Source organism: Leptonychotes weddellii, chromosome 9, assembly GCF_054177405.1.
Source record: "Leptonychotes weddellii isolate Sample4059 chromosome 9, ASM5417740v2, whole genome shotgun sequence".
NCBI classification, from domain to species: domain Eukaryota; kingdom Metazoa; phylum Chordata; class Mammalia; order Carnivora; family Phocidae; genus Leptonychotes; species Leptonychotes weddellii.
Window position 1 is genome coordinate 26,980,003 of NC_138377.1, and position 20,131 is coordinate 27,000,133.

At 43.1% G+C, this 20,131-nt stretch overlaps 1 protein-coding gene across 3 annotated transcripts in view; it reads right to left on the bottom strand.

Annotated features, from left to right (window-relative positions):
• The window catches only part of LOC115941335 (uncharacterized), an 86,876-nt gene that overhangs the window by 15,293 nt on the left and 51,452 nt on the right, over nucleotides 1-20,131 (bottom strand). The window contains exons 3-4 of one of the 3 annotated variants that reach the window (XR_014148384.1): nucleotides 12,925-13,062; nucleotides 9,524-12,203 (exon numbers count right to left, since the gene is read on the bottom strand). The exons of 1 other annotated variant lie outside the window; for it this stretch is intronic. Coding sequence is in view for 1 of the 2 variants with exons in the window: in XM_081830315.1 (XP_081686441.1) it covers nucleotides 8,891-8,974 (84 nt within the window). In the remaining variant the exon portion in view is untranslated. Of the gene's footprint in view, nucleotides 1-8,890; nucleotides 8,975-9,523; nucleotides 12,204-12,924; nucleotides 13,063-20,131 lie in introns of those variants that run through there. One more of the 3 variants, XM_081830315.1, reaches the window with a different exon arrangement.

Genomic DNA, 20,131 nt, shown 5'->3' on the forward strand with positions numbered 1-20,131 from the left:
CAACTCTGACTCTCTGCCTTAGTCACTTCCTCCCTGGTGGCTGGAGAGACCCCACCAAGCTTTATGCAGATGTCCATCCTGCCACTGTGTTTTCTTTGATCTATGACACAGATCCTGTCACTTCTGACTTCTTAGAACAGCTCTTGCTTCCGGCAGGTAGACCAGCTGGCTGGAGGGTGAAGGTAAAGAGTTTCCAGCCTGTGAATTCTGTCCTACAGACTTTCGGGGGAAACTTGTCTTGCTGGCTTGAAAAGCCCCAAGAGCCTCCTGGGGAGAAACTCTCTGTTTGAAATGATGTGTTTCTGTCCCCAGAACCTACCTAGTCTGGGGCCTGGCTCATGTGTGGGTGCTTAATAAAGATGTGTTGTGAAATCGAGTCAATTTTTCATGACATATAAGGTCAGAAAATCATGTCATCATAATTATTAGAATGTGCTAGAGTGGTATGCTTTGCATTCTCTACTAAATTGTGGTTGCCTAAAAGGCAAATATGACATTCATTCATTTCTGTATCCTTAATATCTGACATATGACCTGAAGCACAGTAGATGCCTAATAAATTAATAAGCAAGTGAATGTTGAATTGTGGAGAGTCTCTAAGATGTTAGCTCTTGACGTAAAAAAAAAGGGAAGGGGGTAGCTGCATAGCGAAAGGATCCAAACAAAATTGTTAAGGACATTTTTATTAGACTACTGCTTATTTTTAAAAATCTAAGCAATAACTGGAAGCATAAAAAATAATCACTTCACCCAAATTGCCTGAATCCAAAAGGAACCATGATTAAAATTTGGTTGATATGAATCCAGACATCTCTTAATACATAGGTTAACAGATAGTATTTTTAAATATTAAACTGATCTATTCTAACTTCCTTCTGAATTGTTTCCCCAGCAGCCTTCCATGAGCAAGGTTGAGTTGTTGAGTTACAAGGAATATTGTTCTGGGAAAAAAACAGGGACTGCCTGCAACAGGAGTGTTAGTCACAGCTGACTTCCTTGACCTTTTGATATCAAACAATATTCATGAAAACCAGACATCAAGAAAGAAAAGGATTTGGGGGGCACCCAGTTGGTCAAGCATCCAGACTTGATTTTGGCTCAGATCATGATCTCAGGGTTATGAGATCAAGCCCTGCATCAGGCTCTGCACTCAGCGGGGAGTCTGCTTGAGATTCTCTCCTTCTATGCCTCCTCCCACACACTCTCTCTCTCTCTCTCTAAAAAATAAATAAGTAAATCTTAAAAAAAATGAAAGAAAGAAAAGGATTTTTAAGCTATGTTATCTACCCTTTTAACATCAGTACTAGATCATAGAGCTCCTTTCCTGGCATACAGGGGACTTCTCTCCTGCACGTGATGGTCATGCCCTGAGTTTGGCTATTCTGGAAAGAACACATCAGAAGACAGATGTGCTGCACATGAAATGGAAACCCCCAAACCTGCCCAATTCTGGTTCCTGGGATTATAATAGGAAAAGAAGGGTCAGACAGGATCCAGAAGGTCAGACATAAGGTTCTGGCTTTCGGCCTGCCTCAGAACCAGACTTGTGTGCACAGAGGGAGCCTTAGAACATCCAGATAGCTGAGGGGAGGCCAAGAACTTGAGGGCTTCCCCACTCCATCCTACAAGGAGGTTGTCAGTCTCTAGAGTAGCCCTGCATGCTGCCTCCAACAGGGCACAGGGCAATAGTGCAGGAGCAATTGATGTGTCCCAGGTACATGGTTAAACCTGAGCCAGTGTTCCTTATCCCCCATGGCTTTGTGTGGTCTACAAGGGGCCCAGAAGTTCCTGCATGTCTGAGAATAGGAATGTAGAGAGGCTGATAGGATCAGTAGACAGGCAGAAACCTGACTCTGTGGGGCATTAAGACCAGACCATGAACGCTAGTGCTGTGTGCCTCAGAAGCCACTGGTCCAGGAAAGAGTTTACAACAGCCAGTTCAAAGCAGAGATCAATGGTGACTGGGGGCTTGAGTATGGATTTGAGAAGTTTGTCTTCCCTTCCCTGCTAATGCCACCATAAGCTCATATGATCCATCTTACTCCATTAAGACAGACTCTACCTTGGAGAGGAGCAAGGAGGAGAGGAAATCTGAGAGACAGAATTGATCTCAATGAACTCCTTGAACCACTTAACCAAGTTTACCAGATTGGAATAAAATTTAAGTCTCTCCTCATATGGCACCCACCACAATGATCATTACCGCATAGCTGAGGGAGTTTATAACCAGTATTAGAGCACTTATTTTTCATAAGGTGGTGTCTTTTCTTTGTACATATGAGTATAATAAATTTGTAGCTCAGTTATGTAGATACACAGATAAAAACAGAGTGATGAATATGAAGGATCTCCATCACAATGTGACCATATTTTAGGTATCTATTAGGATTCAGTTGTACATAACAGAAACACTCTTGCAGTTCAAGCAGACAGGGAGATGGGTGCAAGTACAATTATGCAGGAGCCTGGGGAGCAGGCTTCAGGCTTGGGCTTCTAGGACGATTTCCAGAAGGTCACTTCAAAACTGGTGTATCAGTCAGTGTCTACTTCTGCTACAGTCCTTAGGCTGGAGAACCAGGAAGGGAATGTCTCAGATTCAGGATCCAGGATTAAACCACATATGGCTGGCTGGAAGATGACCCTCCAAAGCTCAGTCCCTGGCACCTGTGCATATTACCTTCTGTGGAAACGGGGTCTCTGCCGATGGGATTGAGGATCTTGAAATAGAATTATCCTGGATTATCAGGGTGAGCCCTCAGGGCATTTACATGGATCTTTGTGAGAGGGAGGCAGAGCGAGATGCACACCGACAGAAGAGAAGGAATGAAAGGCATTGCAGGCGAATGTACCACAGGCTGGGTCTCTCTGCTGGAGCAGAACACACTCCTGTTCCACGCAGCAACCTGAGAAGGGGCCCAGATCGGTTTGAAAACAGCTCTGCCATTCCCACTATCTTCTCCTTTCTGAGATGAATATTCCCGGATCATTGCTACACCTTTTGCAATCTTGATTGGATTTCTCTTTATCACCATCCATCTTCAAATGTGATTCCCAGCACAGAACATGGCAGACAAGACAATGAGCACTGCAGGTCCCAGCGGGCCTGGCCCTTCCTTTGTTTTGGACACTCTAGTCCATGAATATGGCTCAAGTTCATGAGCTACATTTCACCATTTACTGGTGATGAGTTTGTCTTTAATTAAAACCTCTAAGATTTTGGGGCCCCTGGGTGGCTCAGTCAGTTGACCATCTGACTCTTGATTTCGGCTCAGGTCATGATCTCAGGGTCTGAGCCCCGAGTCAGACTCCAAGCTCACCGGGAAGTCTGCTTGAGATTCTCTCTGTCTCCTTCTCCCTCTGCCTCTGTCCCTCCCCCCACTTGTGCGTGTACACGCTAAGTAAATAAATCTTTAAAAAAAACCTCCCAGATTTTTTCATATGCACTGATATTAAGCCATCTCTCTCCTGCCTTGTATTTATGTAGCTTCTTTTTTGCAGTTGTTTTTTGCTGGTTTGTTTTTTAGACCTTCAGTTATTTGTTGTTTACATTCATTATTTTAAATTTGGTTTATCTTTTTGAACTGTCAATCTTTTTGGATAATAATCTTATTATCTGACTCATTAACTCTCCCAGAATGTCACAAGAGTGTCACCAGCGTCTTCATCTGGAGTCCCTGAGGCAGAGGTTTAAGTCCTCGCTTCACATTTACTAGTTATGAGATGTTGAACAAGCTAATTGTCCATTTCGAGCCTCTGATAAAAATGGTACCGGGGCGCCTGGGTGGCTCAGATGGTTAAGGCGTCTGCCTTCGGCTTGGGTCATGGTCCCGGCGTCCTGGGATCGAGTCCCGCATCGGGCTCCCTGCTCCTTGGGAGCCTGCTTCTCCCTCTGCCTCTCTCTCTCTCTCTCTGTCTCTCATGAATAAATAAATAAAATCTTTAAAAAAAAAAAAATGGTACCTACCTTTAGGATTGAATATAAAGTGCTTAGCACTGTGTCTCACATATATTAGGCACCTCATGAACAGTAATTATTGTTAGAATTATTGATTAAAATGCCACAGAAGGAGCTGACTGAAGAGAGCTCCTTGGCAGGCCATTGGAAAGTCCCCAGGACTTGAATTAGCTATTTTTTTTTTAAAAAAGATTTTATTTATTTATTTATTTGAGAGAGAGAGAGAACAGAGGGAGAAGCAGACCCTGCTGAGCAGAGAGCCCGATGCAGGGCTCAGTCCCAGGACCCTAAGATCATGACCTGAGCCGAAGGCAGACGCTTAACCGACTGAGCCACCCAGGCGCCCCTTGAATTAACCATTTAACCAACAACCTTACGGACTGGTCTTAGTGTTGCATCTGCCTGATGGCCCCATTGTAGCAACTTCATTTTGTTTGTGCAGTTCTAATGAGAGATGTTGTCAAATACGTTGCTCAAATCCAGATGAACTGTTACAACATTCCACTGATAGCCTATGGAAAAAAAAATGAGATTGGTCTGGCCTTGCCTTCTCTTGGGGAACCCTTGCTTGCTGGCCTCCCTTGTTTGCTGCTTCCCTTTGTAGGAGCTAATGAATGATTTATTCAGCAAATGTCAACTTTACTGGTCGAGAGAGGCAGGATTCAACAGAGTGCCTCAGGACATGTCCCCTTTCCAGGGGAAGAGCAGAAGTCTTCTAGCCTTCTATCCCTATGACACCCAGAGTATGTCCACTTTGATCAGTTTTCTATATCTGAGTTCCATAGATTCTGACTGCATTTTTGAAAAGGGCATCAGGAAGGATCTAAGAGCCAACATTTGGAAACAACTGGTTTCAGCTATTTTTGGGATCTCACTTTTTATCCTTTGCTCCCCTTCAGTTTAAGAACAACATCCCAATTCTTTATGGTCTGTCAAAGATCACCAAGAATAGGACAGCAAGTGTATCTGCAACAAGTTATTTCTGACCTCTATGATGTAACTTACTCTGGCTGAGAGACTCCAACCCACCTGAGATGTATGAGCTCTTGACCCCACCATCCACTGGTGCTCACCAGCCCCTGTAGCACCTCTTTCAGGATGAGGAGCTTCCTCTCTGCGGGGGAGGCAAGAGGCCTGCAGGACCCAATAACTCTGTTTTCTGTCATCTGTTATCATCTTGCCCTGAGCAAAGGGATGGTGTCTTCCTTGTTCTCCTTCCTCCTATTACTAAAAAAGCCCTTGCTACTGTTCTTAGCATGTTACACAGGACCCAGCTGTTCTGGTTTTTAGAACCATTGTGGCTTTTACAAGTGGGGAATGACTCTCAGACTCTCTCTCATTTCCATTCTTGCTCTTTTCTTTTGTTACTAAACCAGGTATAGGTGCTGCTTTTTCTTTTTTTAGAAGATTTTATTTATTCATTTGAGATGCAGAGATACAGAGAGAGAGAGAGCATGAGCAGGGGGACGGGCAGAGGGAGAGGGAGAGGGAGAAGCAGGCTCCCCGCTGAGCCAGGAGCCCGATGTGGGGCTTGATCCCAGGACCCTGGGATCATGACCTGAGCTGAAGGCAGACGCTTATCCATCTGAGCCCCCAAGCACCCCGGTGCTGCTCTTTCTGATCCTGTTTGGGTTATAAAGACTTTCTTCTCCCCCTTGTGCGTGTGCTTTTGGTTTTGTTGTTGTTGTTGTTGTTGTTGTTGTTCTTATACTAAGTTTCTCATAGTGCTCTCTGTCTAATCACATCTAATTCTTTGGCTGTCCCCCCAGGCTTCCTCACCAGTCTCCTTCATTCATTTAGAAAAAAATGTATCAAGGTTCACCTCTGTGCCAGACTCTGGGCTCAGCACTGGGGATATTACACGTGCTTCCCATTCTTAAGAAGCTGGGGGATATGGGCCAATACAGTGTCATTGTCACACTTCCATTTTTTAAATATTTTGCCTATTGAATCACTTCCTGTTTAGAACCTGAGATCGTAGGATAACTTGGGCAAGTAATGACCTCTGTCAGTTGTGAAAGAAGATGACTTTACACCAACTGAAGCCTGAGCAATGGGTTTATGTTAAAGACCAAAAGAGAAAGGGAACTAGGTTGTATTAAGTCCATGCTAAGCACTCGGTTGGGTGCTTTAACATACACTGTCTTATTCTTCACAAAAACCCAAGAAGGAGATATCATAATGCTCATTTTACAGGTGAGGAAATTCAACTTTAGTGAACTCTAAGGTTACAGAGCTATAAATCAAGATGTTGAGATTCACATCTCAGTTTGTGTTTCCACTGCAATTTTTTGAGAGATTTTATTTATTCGACAGAGAAAGAGAGTGAGAGAGAGCACAAGCAGGAGGAGTGGCAGGCAGAGGGAGAGGGAGAAGCAGGTTCCCCACTGAGCAGGGACCCCAATGTGGGACTCGATCCCAGGACCCCAGGATTATGACCTGAGCTGAAGGCAGATGCTTATCCGACTGAGCCACCCAGGTGCCCCTCCACTGCATTTTGTTGTGAAATTCAGCCTCTTTTGAAATAGGGCCTTTAACCTTCCATGTCTCTCCTATATTCAGTCTATATTTCTCCTCCCTTTATATACTCAGCCTGGTGCATATCTTGCTTCTTCCAGCAGCCTTCATTAACTACCCCAGAATGTTCTTTATTTCCATGCAATCCCTCTTTTGGGCTCTTCATTATATTGTACTAGTTGACTTTTGCCTTAATAGCTGTCATGGGCTTATTTCCTATTTGTGTACTGGGCTTTCCTAACGGGGTTGCTAATGACTCTCACCTCAGTGACTAGCACAAGGTGTTCAAGTGCGGATTGCAATCTTCTTCACATTCAGTCTTCGTCCTTTCCCTCCTCATCTCCTTCACCGGACCTTTGTTCTATGTCCTTTTCCTCCCATTTATTTATGGATCTATAAATCTATGCTCACCGGGAGGTTTAACTTCTAGATCTCTACCCTAAGTACACAGCAAGATGGCTTCAACAGTTGTCTTTGTAGGCTCTGCGCCTAGTAGGGCAGTAGGGCCATACTGTCTGCCCATAGTAGGGGTTTTAACCCACCAGCTACAAGAAGTAACAGAGGCCAGAGCGCTCATTTCCTTCCTTCCCTAGAAATGTGGTCTTTCTGGAATGCGGCCCAGTGTCACTCAGTTCCCTTGGCTCTAGTTCATGATGCCCTCCGAGGCCACGGCTGGTGCCTTGATGGGCCCTGAGCCCCACTCTCTGCTCTGTGAGCAGCCCTTCCATTTATTAATACCCAGAGCTTTCGCTTTATTTGTGAGGCATATGGCCTTTTCCTTGGGAATCTATAAGCTTCCCCCACCCTTTTGTCTTCATTCACATTTTCCAGACCTTGTCCAAGGAGGAAGGCTGTGGTTTTCACTGCCATCCTTGAAGGCAAATTCTTTAGATGGTCAGACCACAGGTATCGAAGCCATCTGACAGAACGCGCGGAGTTTGCCAGTTTTTCCCCTCTTGTCTCCGCAAAGTGCACATATCCCAGCTGCAGTCTGTGAATCATCCATCTCTGACATGTTGTCTTAGCCCCTGATGTCCTTGTGTGGCGACACCGCCATTGTCTCCCAGTCAGGACTGAGCAAAGTGTCAGTGCAGGGCAAAGGGTGAGCGCTCACCCCATCGCCGAGCTTCTTTGTCAGGCCCTGCACCTGCCAAAGGAGGCCCTTTCCCACCCACTGATTCATCCCCATACCGACAACCCACTGAGCAGGCATGTTGGCAGTTGTCGCCATCACTTTGTGAAGAGAGACAGTTAAGGTTCCGGATAAGAAACTTGCTCCGGGACACATGAGTTGGTGACAAGAACCACACAAATGGCTCCTAGGATCCAGACCCTGCCTGTGCTGACACTCTCTGTCCCAAGTCTACCCTGGGAGCCTCACCCCTCGTCCTACCCAGGGCCCACATGACACCCTTAACCTGTGGGATCTGATGCTATCTCCAAGGTGGACAGTGTCAGAATTAAGTTAAATTGTGGGACACCCAGCTGGTGTCAGAAAACTGCTTGATGTGGGAAAATCACCCATCCATCTGGTGCTCGGTGTGGGTAGTAGAGGAGAAAACAGAATTTTTTCCTTATCCTAGCATTTAAAGAACTCCAGCCAAAGCTGTGAGTCAGGAGTCAGGCCAAGGATAGAGTACAGTAGCAATAGCCCATGAGGCATCCAGTGCGAAGTGGGTTCAATTCTATCCTAACGATGAGATGGCATTTCTCATGGAAATGTTAGGGGTCAGATGTGGTTCTGTCCCCGTCTTCTCCCTTTCTAATGGATGTGACCTCCCCCCCCTCCCCCACAACAAGCCTGATCTATCACTTGGAAGTGTCAGGAATCCCAGAGAGCTACCCTCAACCTCTGGAATTATCCTCTACTTAGGACAGGAAGGAACAAAGGAAACTTTTTATTGGCTTTTCCTGAGCAAAGATGGGTTTGTTAATCCATTCACTTTCAAATTCCTTTTATTTATCGATGGAAATGATCTGAACATGTTCTTTAAACTAAAAGTAATTTCTTCTAAGGGAAAGAGGATAAGATAAACGGTGCCTCTGACCTTTGGTATTGAAATGCCTTTACGTTTCCTTAGAGCGTGGCAAAGCACAGGAGGATTTTACAGTGTTTCCTCAGATCCCGCCTTTCCCTCTTCTCAACAGCTGCTTCTAACTGCACATGGTAAGTGCTGCAACTGTGGCCCAGGGGACTATTTTCTCCACCAAAAAAGGTGGATTAGTGAAAAAGAGTGACCAATGCTGGAAGGATATTACCAGAGAGTACAAGTCAATGCATCACACAGGGGCAATATTACTAAAAATAAGCAGCAATGTACCAGGGTCTTTCTGAGATTCTTCCACGAATCTTTCCAGGACCCAGTGATTGAAGAAATTGTTTTATATATATATATATGTATACATATATATACATACTTTTAAGCCGGGTGCTGTTCTCACTGGCAGGGACACCACAGTGATCAAGATAGACAAAGTCCTTTCTCTCTTGGAGCTCATCTTCTAGAGAGAAGAGACAACGATAAATAAATGAACCAATAAGTACAGATTCTCTGTCATGTGATGATAAGGGCTATGAAGAAACATAAAGTAGGGCAAGGGGGAGAGATACGGATGAGATGGGGGTTTGGTTGGTGTGGTATACTAAGAAATATACTTAGTCTTTGTCCCCAATTCCTGGCACAAAGCTCCTAAAACCCTTGGAATTTCTTGAGTGATATGAGTGTCTTTTGTTATTCATAGGGAACCAATCTGCACACACAGGAGTTGATGCTAAAAGAAGTGACTTAGAATGGGCCCTCTAGATCACCTCAGGATGGAAGCTGCTCACCAGAAAGACCAAGTGATGAGAAGGTTGGAATTTTCAGTTCCACCAACCGACCTCTGGGAAGGGGAAGTGAGGGGCTGCATATTAAACTCTGTAAAAATTCTTGAACAACAAGATTTGATGAGTGAACGCATTCACATGCTGGGGGCTCCACAGGGATGGAAGGTTCCACGTACCCCAGTTCCACAGGGACGGAAGCTCCCCGACCTCGCCCTAAGTACCCCTTCATCTGGTTGTTCATCTGTATCCTTTCTAACATCCTTTATAATAAATGTAAATGTAAGCAAATGTTTCTCCGGGTTCTGTGGCCACTCTAGCAAATTAATCAAACCTGTGAAGGGAGTTGTGGGAAGCTGCAATTTATAGCCACTTGGTCAGAAGCACAGGTGACAACTTGGATTGGGAATTGGCATCTGAAATGGGGGCAGTCTTGTGGGACTGAGCCCTTAACCTGTGGGGTCTGACACTATCCCCAGGTAGATAGTGTCAGAATTTAATTAAATTTGTAGGACACTCAGTCAGTGCCCGCTGAGAATTAGCAAACTGCTTGATAGTGTTGGGAAAAACACATCAGGTTTAGATAAGGTGGCTAATGAAAGCTTCTCTGATAAGGTCACATGTGAGGAGAGATCTGAAGAAACTGAGAGAGTGAACCTTGTGGTTTTCCTAGCAGAAGAAATAGCACATGCAAAGGTCCTGAGGCAGGACTGTGGTCAAGGAAGAGCAAGGAGGCCAGTATGGCTAGAGCAGGGTAAGAAAGTGGTGAGAGTAACAGAAGATAACAGATTTTGTAGCGCATAATAGGCCCTAGTGTGGGCTTCAAAGTTTATTCTGAGAGAGTTGCAAAGCTGTGCAAAGTTTTGAATGGAAGAGTGATAAGAACTGACTTGCCTTTTAGAAGGACTCCTTTGGCTGCTGCGTGCAGAAAGCTATCTCCAGAACCTAGCATTTCCCACCATAAGTAGTGAGAAAGCTGATGGCCCAGTGGGGAAGACAGGCCATGGGTAACTAGAAAGAGAAGTGCAGGCTGATTTGGAAATCTGTTAACAGGAAGGTCTGAGCTAGTCTGAGGATCCAACGGGAGGCTTCCTGGAGGAAGTGATTTTCAGCCGAGACTTAAGGGGTACGTAGGAGTACAGGAGATAAAGAAGGGAGGGGAAGACCTTTCCGGGGAAGGGGATTACACATATAAAGACCCCAGGCATGAAACTGCTGGACTCACTGGGGGAACTGCGAGAAGACCGGTAAGGCTGAAGCACAGTAAGCCAGGGACCAGAGGGTTACCATCCTTGAGTCTCAGGGAGAGGGTTGGATAAGATGAACTCAGGGGATAGAACTAAGTTATTAGTAAAGGTGCGAAGGTCCTGGGTGTTTGGTAGGTGGCAATGTCCACTCCACAGAACTGGGGAGATGCTGGATCAGAGGTGTTTGTACATTGCATAATGGGAGTTCTGATGGGGGACCTTTCTTTTCTGGGTGAGGGAGGGGAGGGAAGAGTGGGGAGGTTTCAAAAAAGAGGTGGTTTGGGACCTGGGTTGGAGAGAAAGACTAGGAGGCTGCAAGCCCTGCCAGATCCAGATGGGGAGGGTCTTATAAACCCTTCTCAAGGAATTTGGCTTAATCCTACAGAAAGTGTGGAGTCACTATGTGTATTTTTAATATTTTTAAATCATACTTTTGAGTTGATAAATAGGAAAGGGGAAGAAAAACCACTACCTGTTGAACATCTACTATGTGTTCAAGTCCGTACAGATGCTCTATATGGAGTCCCTCCTCTCATCCCCACGACACATCCCCACAACACACTATGAGAAGCCTTGGATCGGCCCACACCCACCAATGAACAAAGTGGCTCAGGAATCAGGAGCCACAGCCTCACTGGCTGCCGTCTGCTCGGGGACATGACTGCAGACAGGCAGCTCCCAAGACCCTGATGGCAAGGGTAGGACGAAGCAGTGTTGCGGGAAGAGTGGGACGTGGTTGTTGCAATGTCACACAAGGCAGGTAATGAGCATCTGGACTGACGCGGCAGTAGCAGGGATGGAGAAGAAGAAACAGATGTGGACAGGAGCAAAATTCATGGGAATTCACCACCAAGTGCCTGTGAGTATAACAAAATAGAGTTTTCCAAGATAAAATTGGTTCAACTACAATCTGTGCTTTGAAAATTCAAATGTGTTCCAATCCTATTGATATATTAGGGAACATTTGGAGCATGATACACATTTCAGGATTAGTTTTGCATATACTTGTTCCTCGAGAAATACCAGGTGAATGCGGAAAACTGCATCCAATTTAGGAATACATAAAACATATGCGTGCATGTATGCGCATGTGCGCACGCACGCACGCACACACATACACACACACCACTCAAATGTCTACTGGCTGCCTCAGTTCACCACATGCGTTATGAGCCATGCTTACCCACATCCGGTGCTTCAATTTTGTGCCTGATTCTTCCTTCCGCCACTTCGCAATAACCCACAAAGCGCAGCCACTCCCACAAGCAAACTGCCAGGCTCTCTAAGCGCCACACTCACCGTGTTATTTATGCACTCCCCGACCATCCAACATAGGTAAGACCATGCTACCATTTTAGGTTCCTTTTTTTTTTTTTCATGCCACTGATGGAAGTTTTTGAGTGTTGTGCCCATTTTTCCCACGGTTTTCATTGGTCAGTTCTGTACAGCACACTGATTTGTAGGAACGTGGATGTTGGTATAGCAGAACTGATCGTACCTTCAAGCCTTCCGGTTGGGATTCCTGGGCCCATGATGGTACACTCTACTGAAAGGGGATGTGCCGCCGAAGCAGGGTTGGTGGGGGATGGGAATACCGTGGCTGTGGCTTTGGGCATACTGAGACTGAAGATCCAGGAGAAGCTGGAGAGTATCTAGATGACTAAAAATATTAATTTGAAGTACAGGAAACAAAAAACCAGACAACTAGGGGATATGGAAGAAGTTTTGGGGGCAGGTAGCAAATGCCAAGAATTGAGACCACGTGAGTGAGAGAGGCTTCCCAGACAGTCTGGGAGGAAACCTGAGGGCCACCAGCATCCAAGGGCAAGGAAGGTAGGTAGAGAGGGGTCAGAGAAGGAGCCTGAGCAGCAGACAGGGTCAGCGAGGCGGGAGAGAGTGATGTCAGGAAGGCAGGAGAGGTCGAAGTTCACGATGGGAAAGGTCAAACTAGTTACAAGTCTAGATAGAGCGATTGGCCAACGGTGTTCGTCAGATTCAGGTATTCCCAAATCATTCTTAGCCACAGGGAGAGCAGGCTTTTGAGTCTCTCCTCCCAAGGTTTTTAGGGCATGAAGTGGAGCAAAAGAATGGTATTTTGTAGGCAAGTCCGAACGGAAGCCAAATGTTAAAGATTATCTTTGGAGCAAGGAGGAGGGACTAGAAGAGAGAGGAGACTTCAGAAGGGAATGGAAGGAGACAGAGAGAGATGGGAATAGTTACATTTGAAGAGAAGGATGATGCCTTCCTCCCCTGAGGCAGGAACAAAGACAGCAAGGTGAATTTAAGGATGGCTGACTTTATACCCACAGCCTCTCTACTCCTTGGGCAGTGAAGGGGGCGTGAAAATAGGATTGCAGAAGCTTAACCAAGAGAGGGCTTACTTTTCTGGCATAGCAAGAAGAGGTGGCCCGTCCAAGGTTGATGCAAGGGTTACATGGTGTCACCGATGGCCAGACTCCCTCTATAGTCCTACTCTGCCAGTCTGCAATGTACGCCTGCCGACAGTCCAGGCGGTGTGTCTTCATTTCAGGAGGAAACACAGAGAAGGGTAAAGACATTGTGTGCCAGCGATATCCTTCTCTTTTTTAATCAGGAAAACAATAGCTTTTCTGAAAGCCTATTCCATTTACATCTCACTGGAGAACTAGGTCTGGCTGCAAGGGAGTCTGGGTAGTTAGCGTTTTTAACTCTTTGGAAGCGGAAGCAGTGTGGATGTTGGGTAGACAACTAGGTATGCCTGCCGCACTGAAAATAAGTAAGAATGGATTCTTAGGACACAGGTGGGTTTTGAGAACACAAACTGACCCTAGCACCAGTTCTCTGGGGTTCTGTCAAAGCCAGGTGGGTCAACGGGGGGAGTGATCTCACCTCAGGGGGCCTAAAATATTCTCATTATAAGAGAAGATGGTTAAGCCATATTGTTTCTAAGATTTGAAAAAATTCTACAATGTGTAATTCGAAGGGTGTATGTAGTATCCGTTTCTTAAATAGCAGGAAACCATGACTGACTTTCTTGGAAGTGTGAGAAACCCATTGATGATTCTTTAATTAAGCCAGCACTCTCTTAGTTCAGAATGACACAGTACAGTACCTGAGGAAAAGGCTGTCTACAGGCATGTTTTTTTTAGAGAGAGAGAGAGAGAGGAGGGGAGAGGACAGAGGGAGAGGGAGAGAGAGAAACTTAAGCAGGCTCCACATCCCCAGCGTGGCTCGATCTCACAACCCTGAGATCATGACCTGAGCTGTAATCAAGAGTCAGACGCTTAACCGACTGAGCCACCCAGGCGCCCCTGTCTACAGGTATGTTTGATAAGACTTATTAGTACACCAAATTCAAGTTTTTTCAGAGTTTAAATGCACTTACGAATAGTTCTCTAATTCAGACACCTACAAGTGCAATTACAAGCTGGAAGCCCATGAGATTTAAAAAATGTAACAGCAATTGCCTTTCAAAAGGCTGTGTCAGTTTATATTCCCACCAGCAATATACCAGCATATCAGTTTCCCCAGCAGAAAACATATGTAAACATGAAGAAATAAATAGTATTACAAGTTCTTTTATTCTTGGTCAGATGCTGTCATAGGCCCTTTACAATTGTAACTTCATGTAATTCTCCTGGCTACCCTATGAGGTAGGTAGTAGTATTATTCCCATCCTAGAGATAAAGAAACTAAGGCTCAGAAAGTTTCAACAGCTGGCCCAAGCCCATACACTTAATCATTGGCGAAACTGAGACTGGAACCCATCTTTATCTGACACCAAGTCCTCTTTAAGCATAAAGAGGCCTCCTTTTTATGGTTTTCAGCAGAGTAAATAACACAAGAGTAAAGGAAATTGATCTGCACCTTTGCTTCCCTTTCTTCAGGGGGAACTATGTCTTATGGTTGCGTTTTTAAAGAAAAGCTCAGGCTTTTCTTGTTCTCTGTCATAGACCAAAGTGAGGTTCCCACGGGTCCCAGTCTATACCCATTTGATCCTCCTTGGACATGTGCCCACTCACACAACCAGGTGCTGAACTTCATTTTGCTGTAGCACATAATCACCACAGGAGAGAAAAGAAACCACTGAAGGGGATGACCTGTGCTCATAGTATAGATTTTGTTGTAACAAGGTCAACAAACGATAGTAGCCATTAGTCATTGACTGTTCTTAGAATCCTGCTAAGACAGAAATGGCCAGCAAAAGTCAATCTTCAGTTTCACCTGGGCCTTTTTTAAGGGAGTAAGGAAAAGGGTAGTCGCAGGGTTGAAATGATCATTACAAATCATGGGAGTACCTTGATGAGAGGTGATAATATGGCCTTTGAAAGATATACACTATGACATCTATGACATCGTGAAGATGCACTCAGGACTCAGGGCATGCTTATCAACTAGCAATCGGGAAAGATGCTGAGATTGGTCTGAAGAAAATGAATTCAAGAGTCTTCTGTCTCAAAGTCTGGAAGATTGACATTGACTGATATAGCCATGTAGTTTTACTTTATTAATTAGGTGGATTACATTGATTGATTCTTTTACAGCTTTGTTGAGCAGGAACTTGTTTATATTCAAATTCAGTCATTTAAGCACATAGTTTAATGAGTTTTGCTACATATATGTAGTCATGAAAACACCTCAATGTCTGTAGGACTTGTACTCCTCTCTTTCATTTCCCATATTAGTTATTTATATTCTTTCTCTTTTTCTTTTACCAGTCTTGCTAGGTATTTACCACTTTTACTAACCATTACAAAGAACCAACTTTTGGCTTTATATTCTCTGTTGTTCATTTGTTTTCAAGTTCACTGACTTGTGCTCTTATCATTATTATTTCTTCATTTTTACTTACTTTGGGCTTTATATGCTCACTTTCTGACTTCTTATGCTGTAAATTTAGATTTTTTTGGTGACAGCTTTATTGAGATATAATTCACATGCTATATAATTCACCCATTCAAAGTGTACAATTGAGTGGTTTTAAGAATATTCACAGAGTTGTGCAACCAATATTAAATAAATTTTAGAACGTTTTCATCACCCCCCAAAAGAAATCCTGTGCCCTTTATCAGTCACCCCACCCCTTGTTAACCCTTCTTCCCAGCTCTGAACAACCACTAATCTAATTTCTGCCTCTACAGATTTACCTATTCTGGACAATTCCTATAAATGGAGTCACACAATAAAAGTGACTTTTTTTTTCACTTAGCATAAATGTCTTCAGGTTTCCTCCACATTATAGCATGTGTCAACACTTCATTCCTTTTTATCACCAAATAATATTCCATTGTATGGATTTGCCACTTTTTATGTATTGTTTCATCAGGAGATGAATAGATGATTTAAGTTTTCCTTCATTTCTTTCTTTTTTTTTTTTTTTAAGATTCTATTTATTTATTTGGGACAGGGAGAGCAAGCACGAGCCGGGGTGGGGGGTGTGGAGAGGGAGAGGAAGAAGCAGACTCCCCACTGAGCAGGGAGTCTGACATGGGGCTCCATCCCAGGACTCTAGGAGCATGACCTGAGTTGAAGGCAGACGCTTAACTGACTGAGCCACCCAGGTGCCCCAGTTTTTCTTCATTTCTAATATGTGAACCTAAAGCTGTAAAATTGCCTCTGAGCACTCCCTTAGCTACATCCCATGAACTTTGGTATCATATTTTCATTATAATCCCATTCAAGGGGCGCCTGGGTGGCTTAGTCATTGGGCATCTGCCTTCGGCTCAGGCCATGATCCCAGGGTCCTGGGATGGAGCCCCGCATCGGGCTCCCTGCTCAGCCAGGAGCCTGCTTCTCCCTCTCCCACTCCCCTTGCTTGTGTTCCCTCTCTAGCTGTCTCTCTCTCTCTCTGTCAAATAAATAAATAGAATCTTAAAAAAAATATCCCCTTCAAAATATTTTCAAATTTCCTTTGTGATATAAATCACGGAGCTTTATAAATGTATTGATTAATTTTCAAAATGTTCGGGACTTTTATCTATATCCTGCAGATTTAATACTCTCCACTGATTTCTCTTGGAGTTCACTGTTTCTTCAGTTGACTCCAAAATGCTGTTTAAAGGCATCCCAAAATCTGTTGTGTTTCTATACACCAATAACAAACTATCAGAGAAATAAAGAGAATAATCCCATTTACAAGTGCTTCAAAAAGAATAAAATACCTTGGAATAAATTTAATTAAGGAAGTGAAAGACCTGTATATTAAAACAATAAGACATTAATGAAAGACATTGAAGAAGATACAAATAAATGGAAAGATACCCTGTGCTTGTGGATTAGAAAAATCAATACTGTTAAAATGTCCATACTACCCAAAGCAATCTACAAGTTTGATGCAATCCCTATCAGAATTCCAATGACATTTTTCAAAGAAATATGACAAATAATCCTAAAATTTGTATGGAACACAAAAATTCCCAGATGGCCAAAGCAATCTTGAGAAAGAAGACCAAAGCTGGAGGCATCATGCTCCCTGATTTCAAACTATATTACAAAAGCTATAGTAATTAAAACAGGATGGTATTGGCATAGAAACAGACACATAGGTCAATAGAACAAAATAGACAACTCAGAAATAAACCCACACATATGTGGCCAACTAATTTACAACATAGGAACCAAGAATATACAATAGAAAAGAGACAATCTCCTCAACAAATGGTGCTGGGAAAACTGGACAGCCACATGCAAAAGAATGAAACTGAACCACACTCTTACACCACACACAAAAACAAACTCAAAATGTATTAAAAACTGAATGTTAAGACCTGAAACCATAAAATTCCTAGTTGAAAACCTAGGTAATTTGCTCCTTGATATAGGTCTTGGTGACAATTTTTTAAATTTAACACCAAAAGCAAAAGCAGCAAAAGCAAAAACAAGTGGGCTACATCACACTAAAAACATCTGCACAGCAAAGAAAACCATCAACAAAATGAAAAGGCAACCTATTGAATGCGAGAAAATATTTGCAAATTATATATCTGATAAGGAGCTAATATCCAAAATATATAAAGAACTTATACAATTCAACAGCAAAAAAGACCAAACAATCTGATTTAAAAATAGGCAATGGACCTGAATAGACATTTTTCCAAAGAAGACATACAAATGGCCAAGAGATACATGAAAAGATGCTCAACATCATTAGTCATCAGTGAAATGCAAATAAAAACCATGATGAGATATGATCTCACACCTGCTTAAATGGCTGTTACCAAAAAGATAAGAGATAAGTGTTGGCAAGGATATGGAGAAAAGGGACCCCTGTGTGCTGTTGTGGGAATAAAAACTGGTGCAGCTACTGTGGAAAACACTATGGAGGTCCTTCAAAAAATTAATAGAACTATTGAATAATCCAGCAATTTCACTTTTGGGTATTTATCGTAAGAAAACAAAAACACTAACTTGAAAAGATATATGCATCCCCATGTTTACTGCAGCATTATTCACAATAATCAAGATATGGAGGGCGCCTGGGTGGCTCAGTTGGTTAAGCAACTGCCTTCGGCTCAGGTCATGATCCTGGAGTCCCTGGATCGAGTCCCGCATCAGGCTCCCTGCTTGGCAGGGAGCCTGCTTCTCCCTCTGACCCTCCCCCCTCTCATGTGCTCTCTCTCTCTCTCTCTCATTCTCTGTCTCAAATAAATAAATAAAATCTTAAAAAAAAATAACCAAGATATGGAAACAACACAAGTGTCCACTGATAGATAAATGGATAAAGAAGATGTGGTATATTTATACAATGGAATATTACTCAGCCATAAAAAATTATGTAATCTTGCCATTTGCAACACAGATGGACCTCGAGGGCATCATACTAAGTGAAGTTAGGCAGAGAAAGACAAATACTGTGTGCTCTCTCTTATATGTGGAATCTAACAAACAAACAAAAACAACAAGAAACAAGCTCATAGATACAGAGAACAGATTGGTGGTTGCCATGAGGCAGGGAGTGGGGGTGAGAGAAATGTGTGAAGGGAGTCAAAAGGAAAGAGAGAGCCCTCTGTGATCCTGATGTCTTCAGATCTAAAGGTAAAAAAAAAATCTTCCACTGCCTCAAATGCTCTAAAAATAAATACAGGCTATATCCCAACCACAAATACATTTCTCTCTTTATACTATGGGCTTTCTGTTATCCTAAGCTCAGGTGAAATGAATAATTAATACACAAGATTTTCAGAAGGAGACAGTCAGAAGGTTAGGAAATTATTAAGGTAACAAAAAATTTAAAATGTATTTTTGGAAGTTCTGGAGACATATGGTTCAGAGTTCTACATGTAAGTAGAAAATTCAAAGTTTACATATGACTAGTATAAGTTCCACCATCTTCCGAATTATATAATGCAAAATATAAATGTAAGTACTTACACTTAGATAAAACCAGAAATGAAAGATGTTGGTTTAGTTGGCTGATTTGAATTTTATTTACTGTAATAAATACTCAAAAGTGAAAATCGGATGCAAGGCAAAAACAAATAAAAAAGGTATCTGATAAATTTTTCATTTCAGTTATTGTACTTTTCAGCTCTAAAATTTTCTTTTGGTTCTGTTTTTATAGTTTCTATGTCTCTGCTTGATTTCCCCCATTATGTTTATTTGTTATGAGCCATTTTTTCCCTAAGTCCTTGAACATATTTGTAACAGTTGCCTTAAAAGTCCTATCTATTTATTGCAACATCTAGATAATCTCAGGGTTCCATTTTTTAACCCTGAGTATGGGCCATATTTTTCTGTTACTTTGCACATCTAGTGATTTTTAACTGTATTCTGGTTATAGTGTAAGTTACAATGTCAAGACGCTAGATTCTGTTATGTTCCTTAGAAGAGTTATTTTATTAGCTTGGCTTGACTCACATTACAAACTCTGCTTTTCTGCATTCAATAGCACTTGGACTCTCTGCTCTGTTCTTTCAGCTTCCAGCTTTTCTGTTTTTCTTTCCTTCTTTTCTTTTTAGTTTTTTAAAAATCTTTTTCTTTTCTCTTCCCCTTCTTCTTCCCTCCCTTCTTTTTTTTTTTTTTTAAGATTTTATTTATTTGACAGAGAGAGAGAGAGCACAAGAAGGGGGAGTGGCAGGCAGAGGCAGAGGGAGATGCAGACTCCCCGCAGAGCAGGGGGAGCCTGATGTGGAACTCGATCCCAGGACCCCGGAATCATGACCTGAGTCAAAGGCAGTCACTTAACCAACTGAGCCACTCAGGCACTCGCTTGCTTGCTTGCTTGCTTGCTTTCTTCCTTCCTTCCTTCCTCCCTCCCTCCCTCCCTTCCTTTCCTTTCTGGTCAGTCAAAAGTTGACTACACCTTCTGTAGTTCATTCTCTTCTAGATCCCCCTCCCCCCATTCTGGCGGGTCTGCCAGCCTGACTCTCCCCCCTTCAACGCAAGATGTGGGTTGGTGAGTGTGCTCCGACAAACTTGCAAATCTCACAAGGTGCACTTTCTGCTTTTAAGGCCAGACTTCTCTCCACTTTTCTGACTTTTGAAGGACTCTCATGTATGCCATTTTCTTATCTTAAACATCATTTTAAACAGTTTTATAATTATTTATAATTATCATTTATGAGAGGGTTAGTCCAAACAAGCTGCTCTGTCGATATCAGAAGTCAAAAT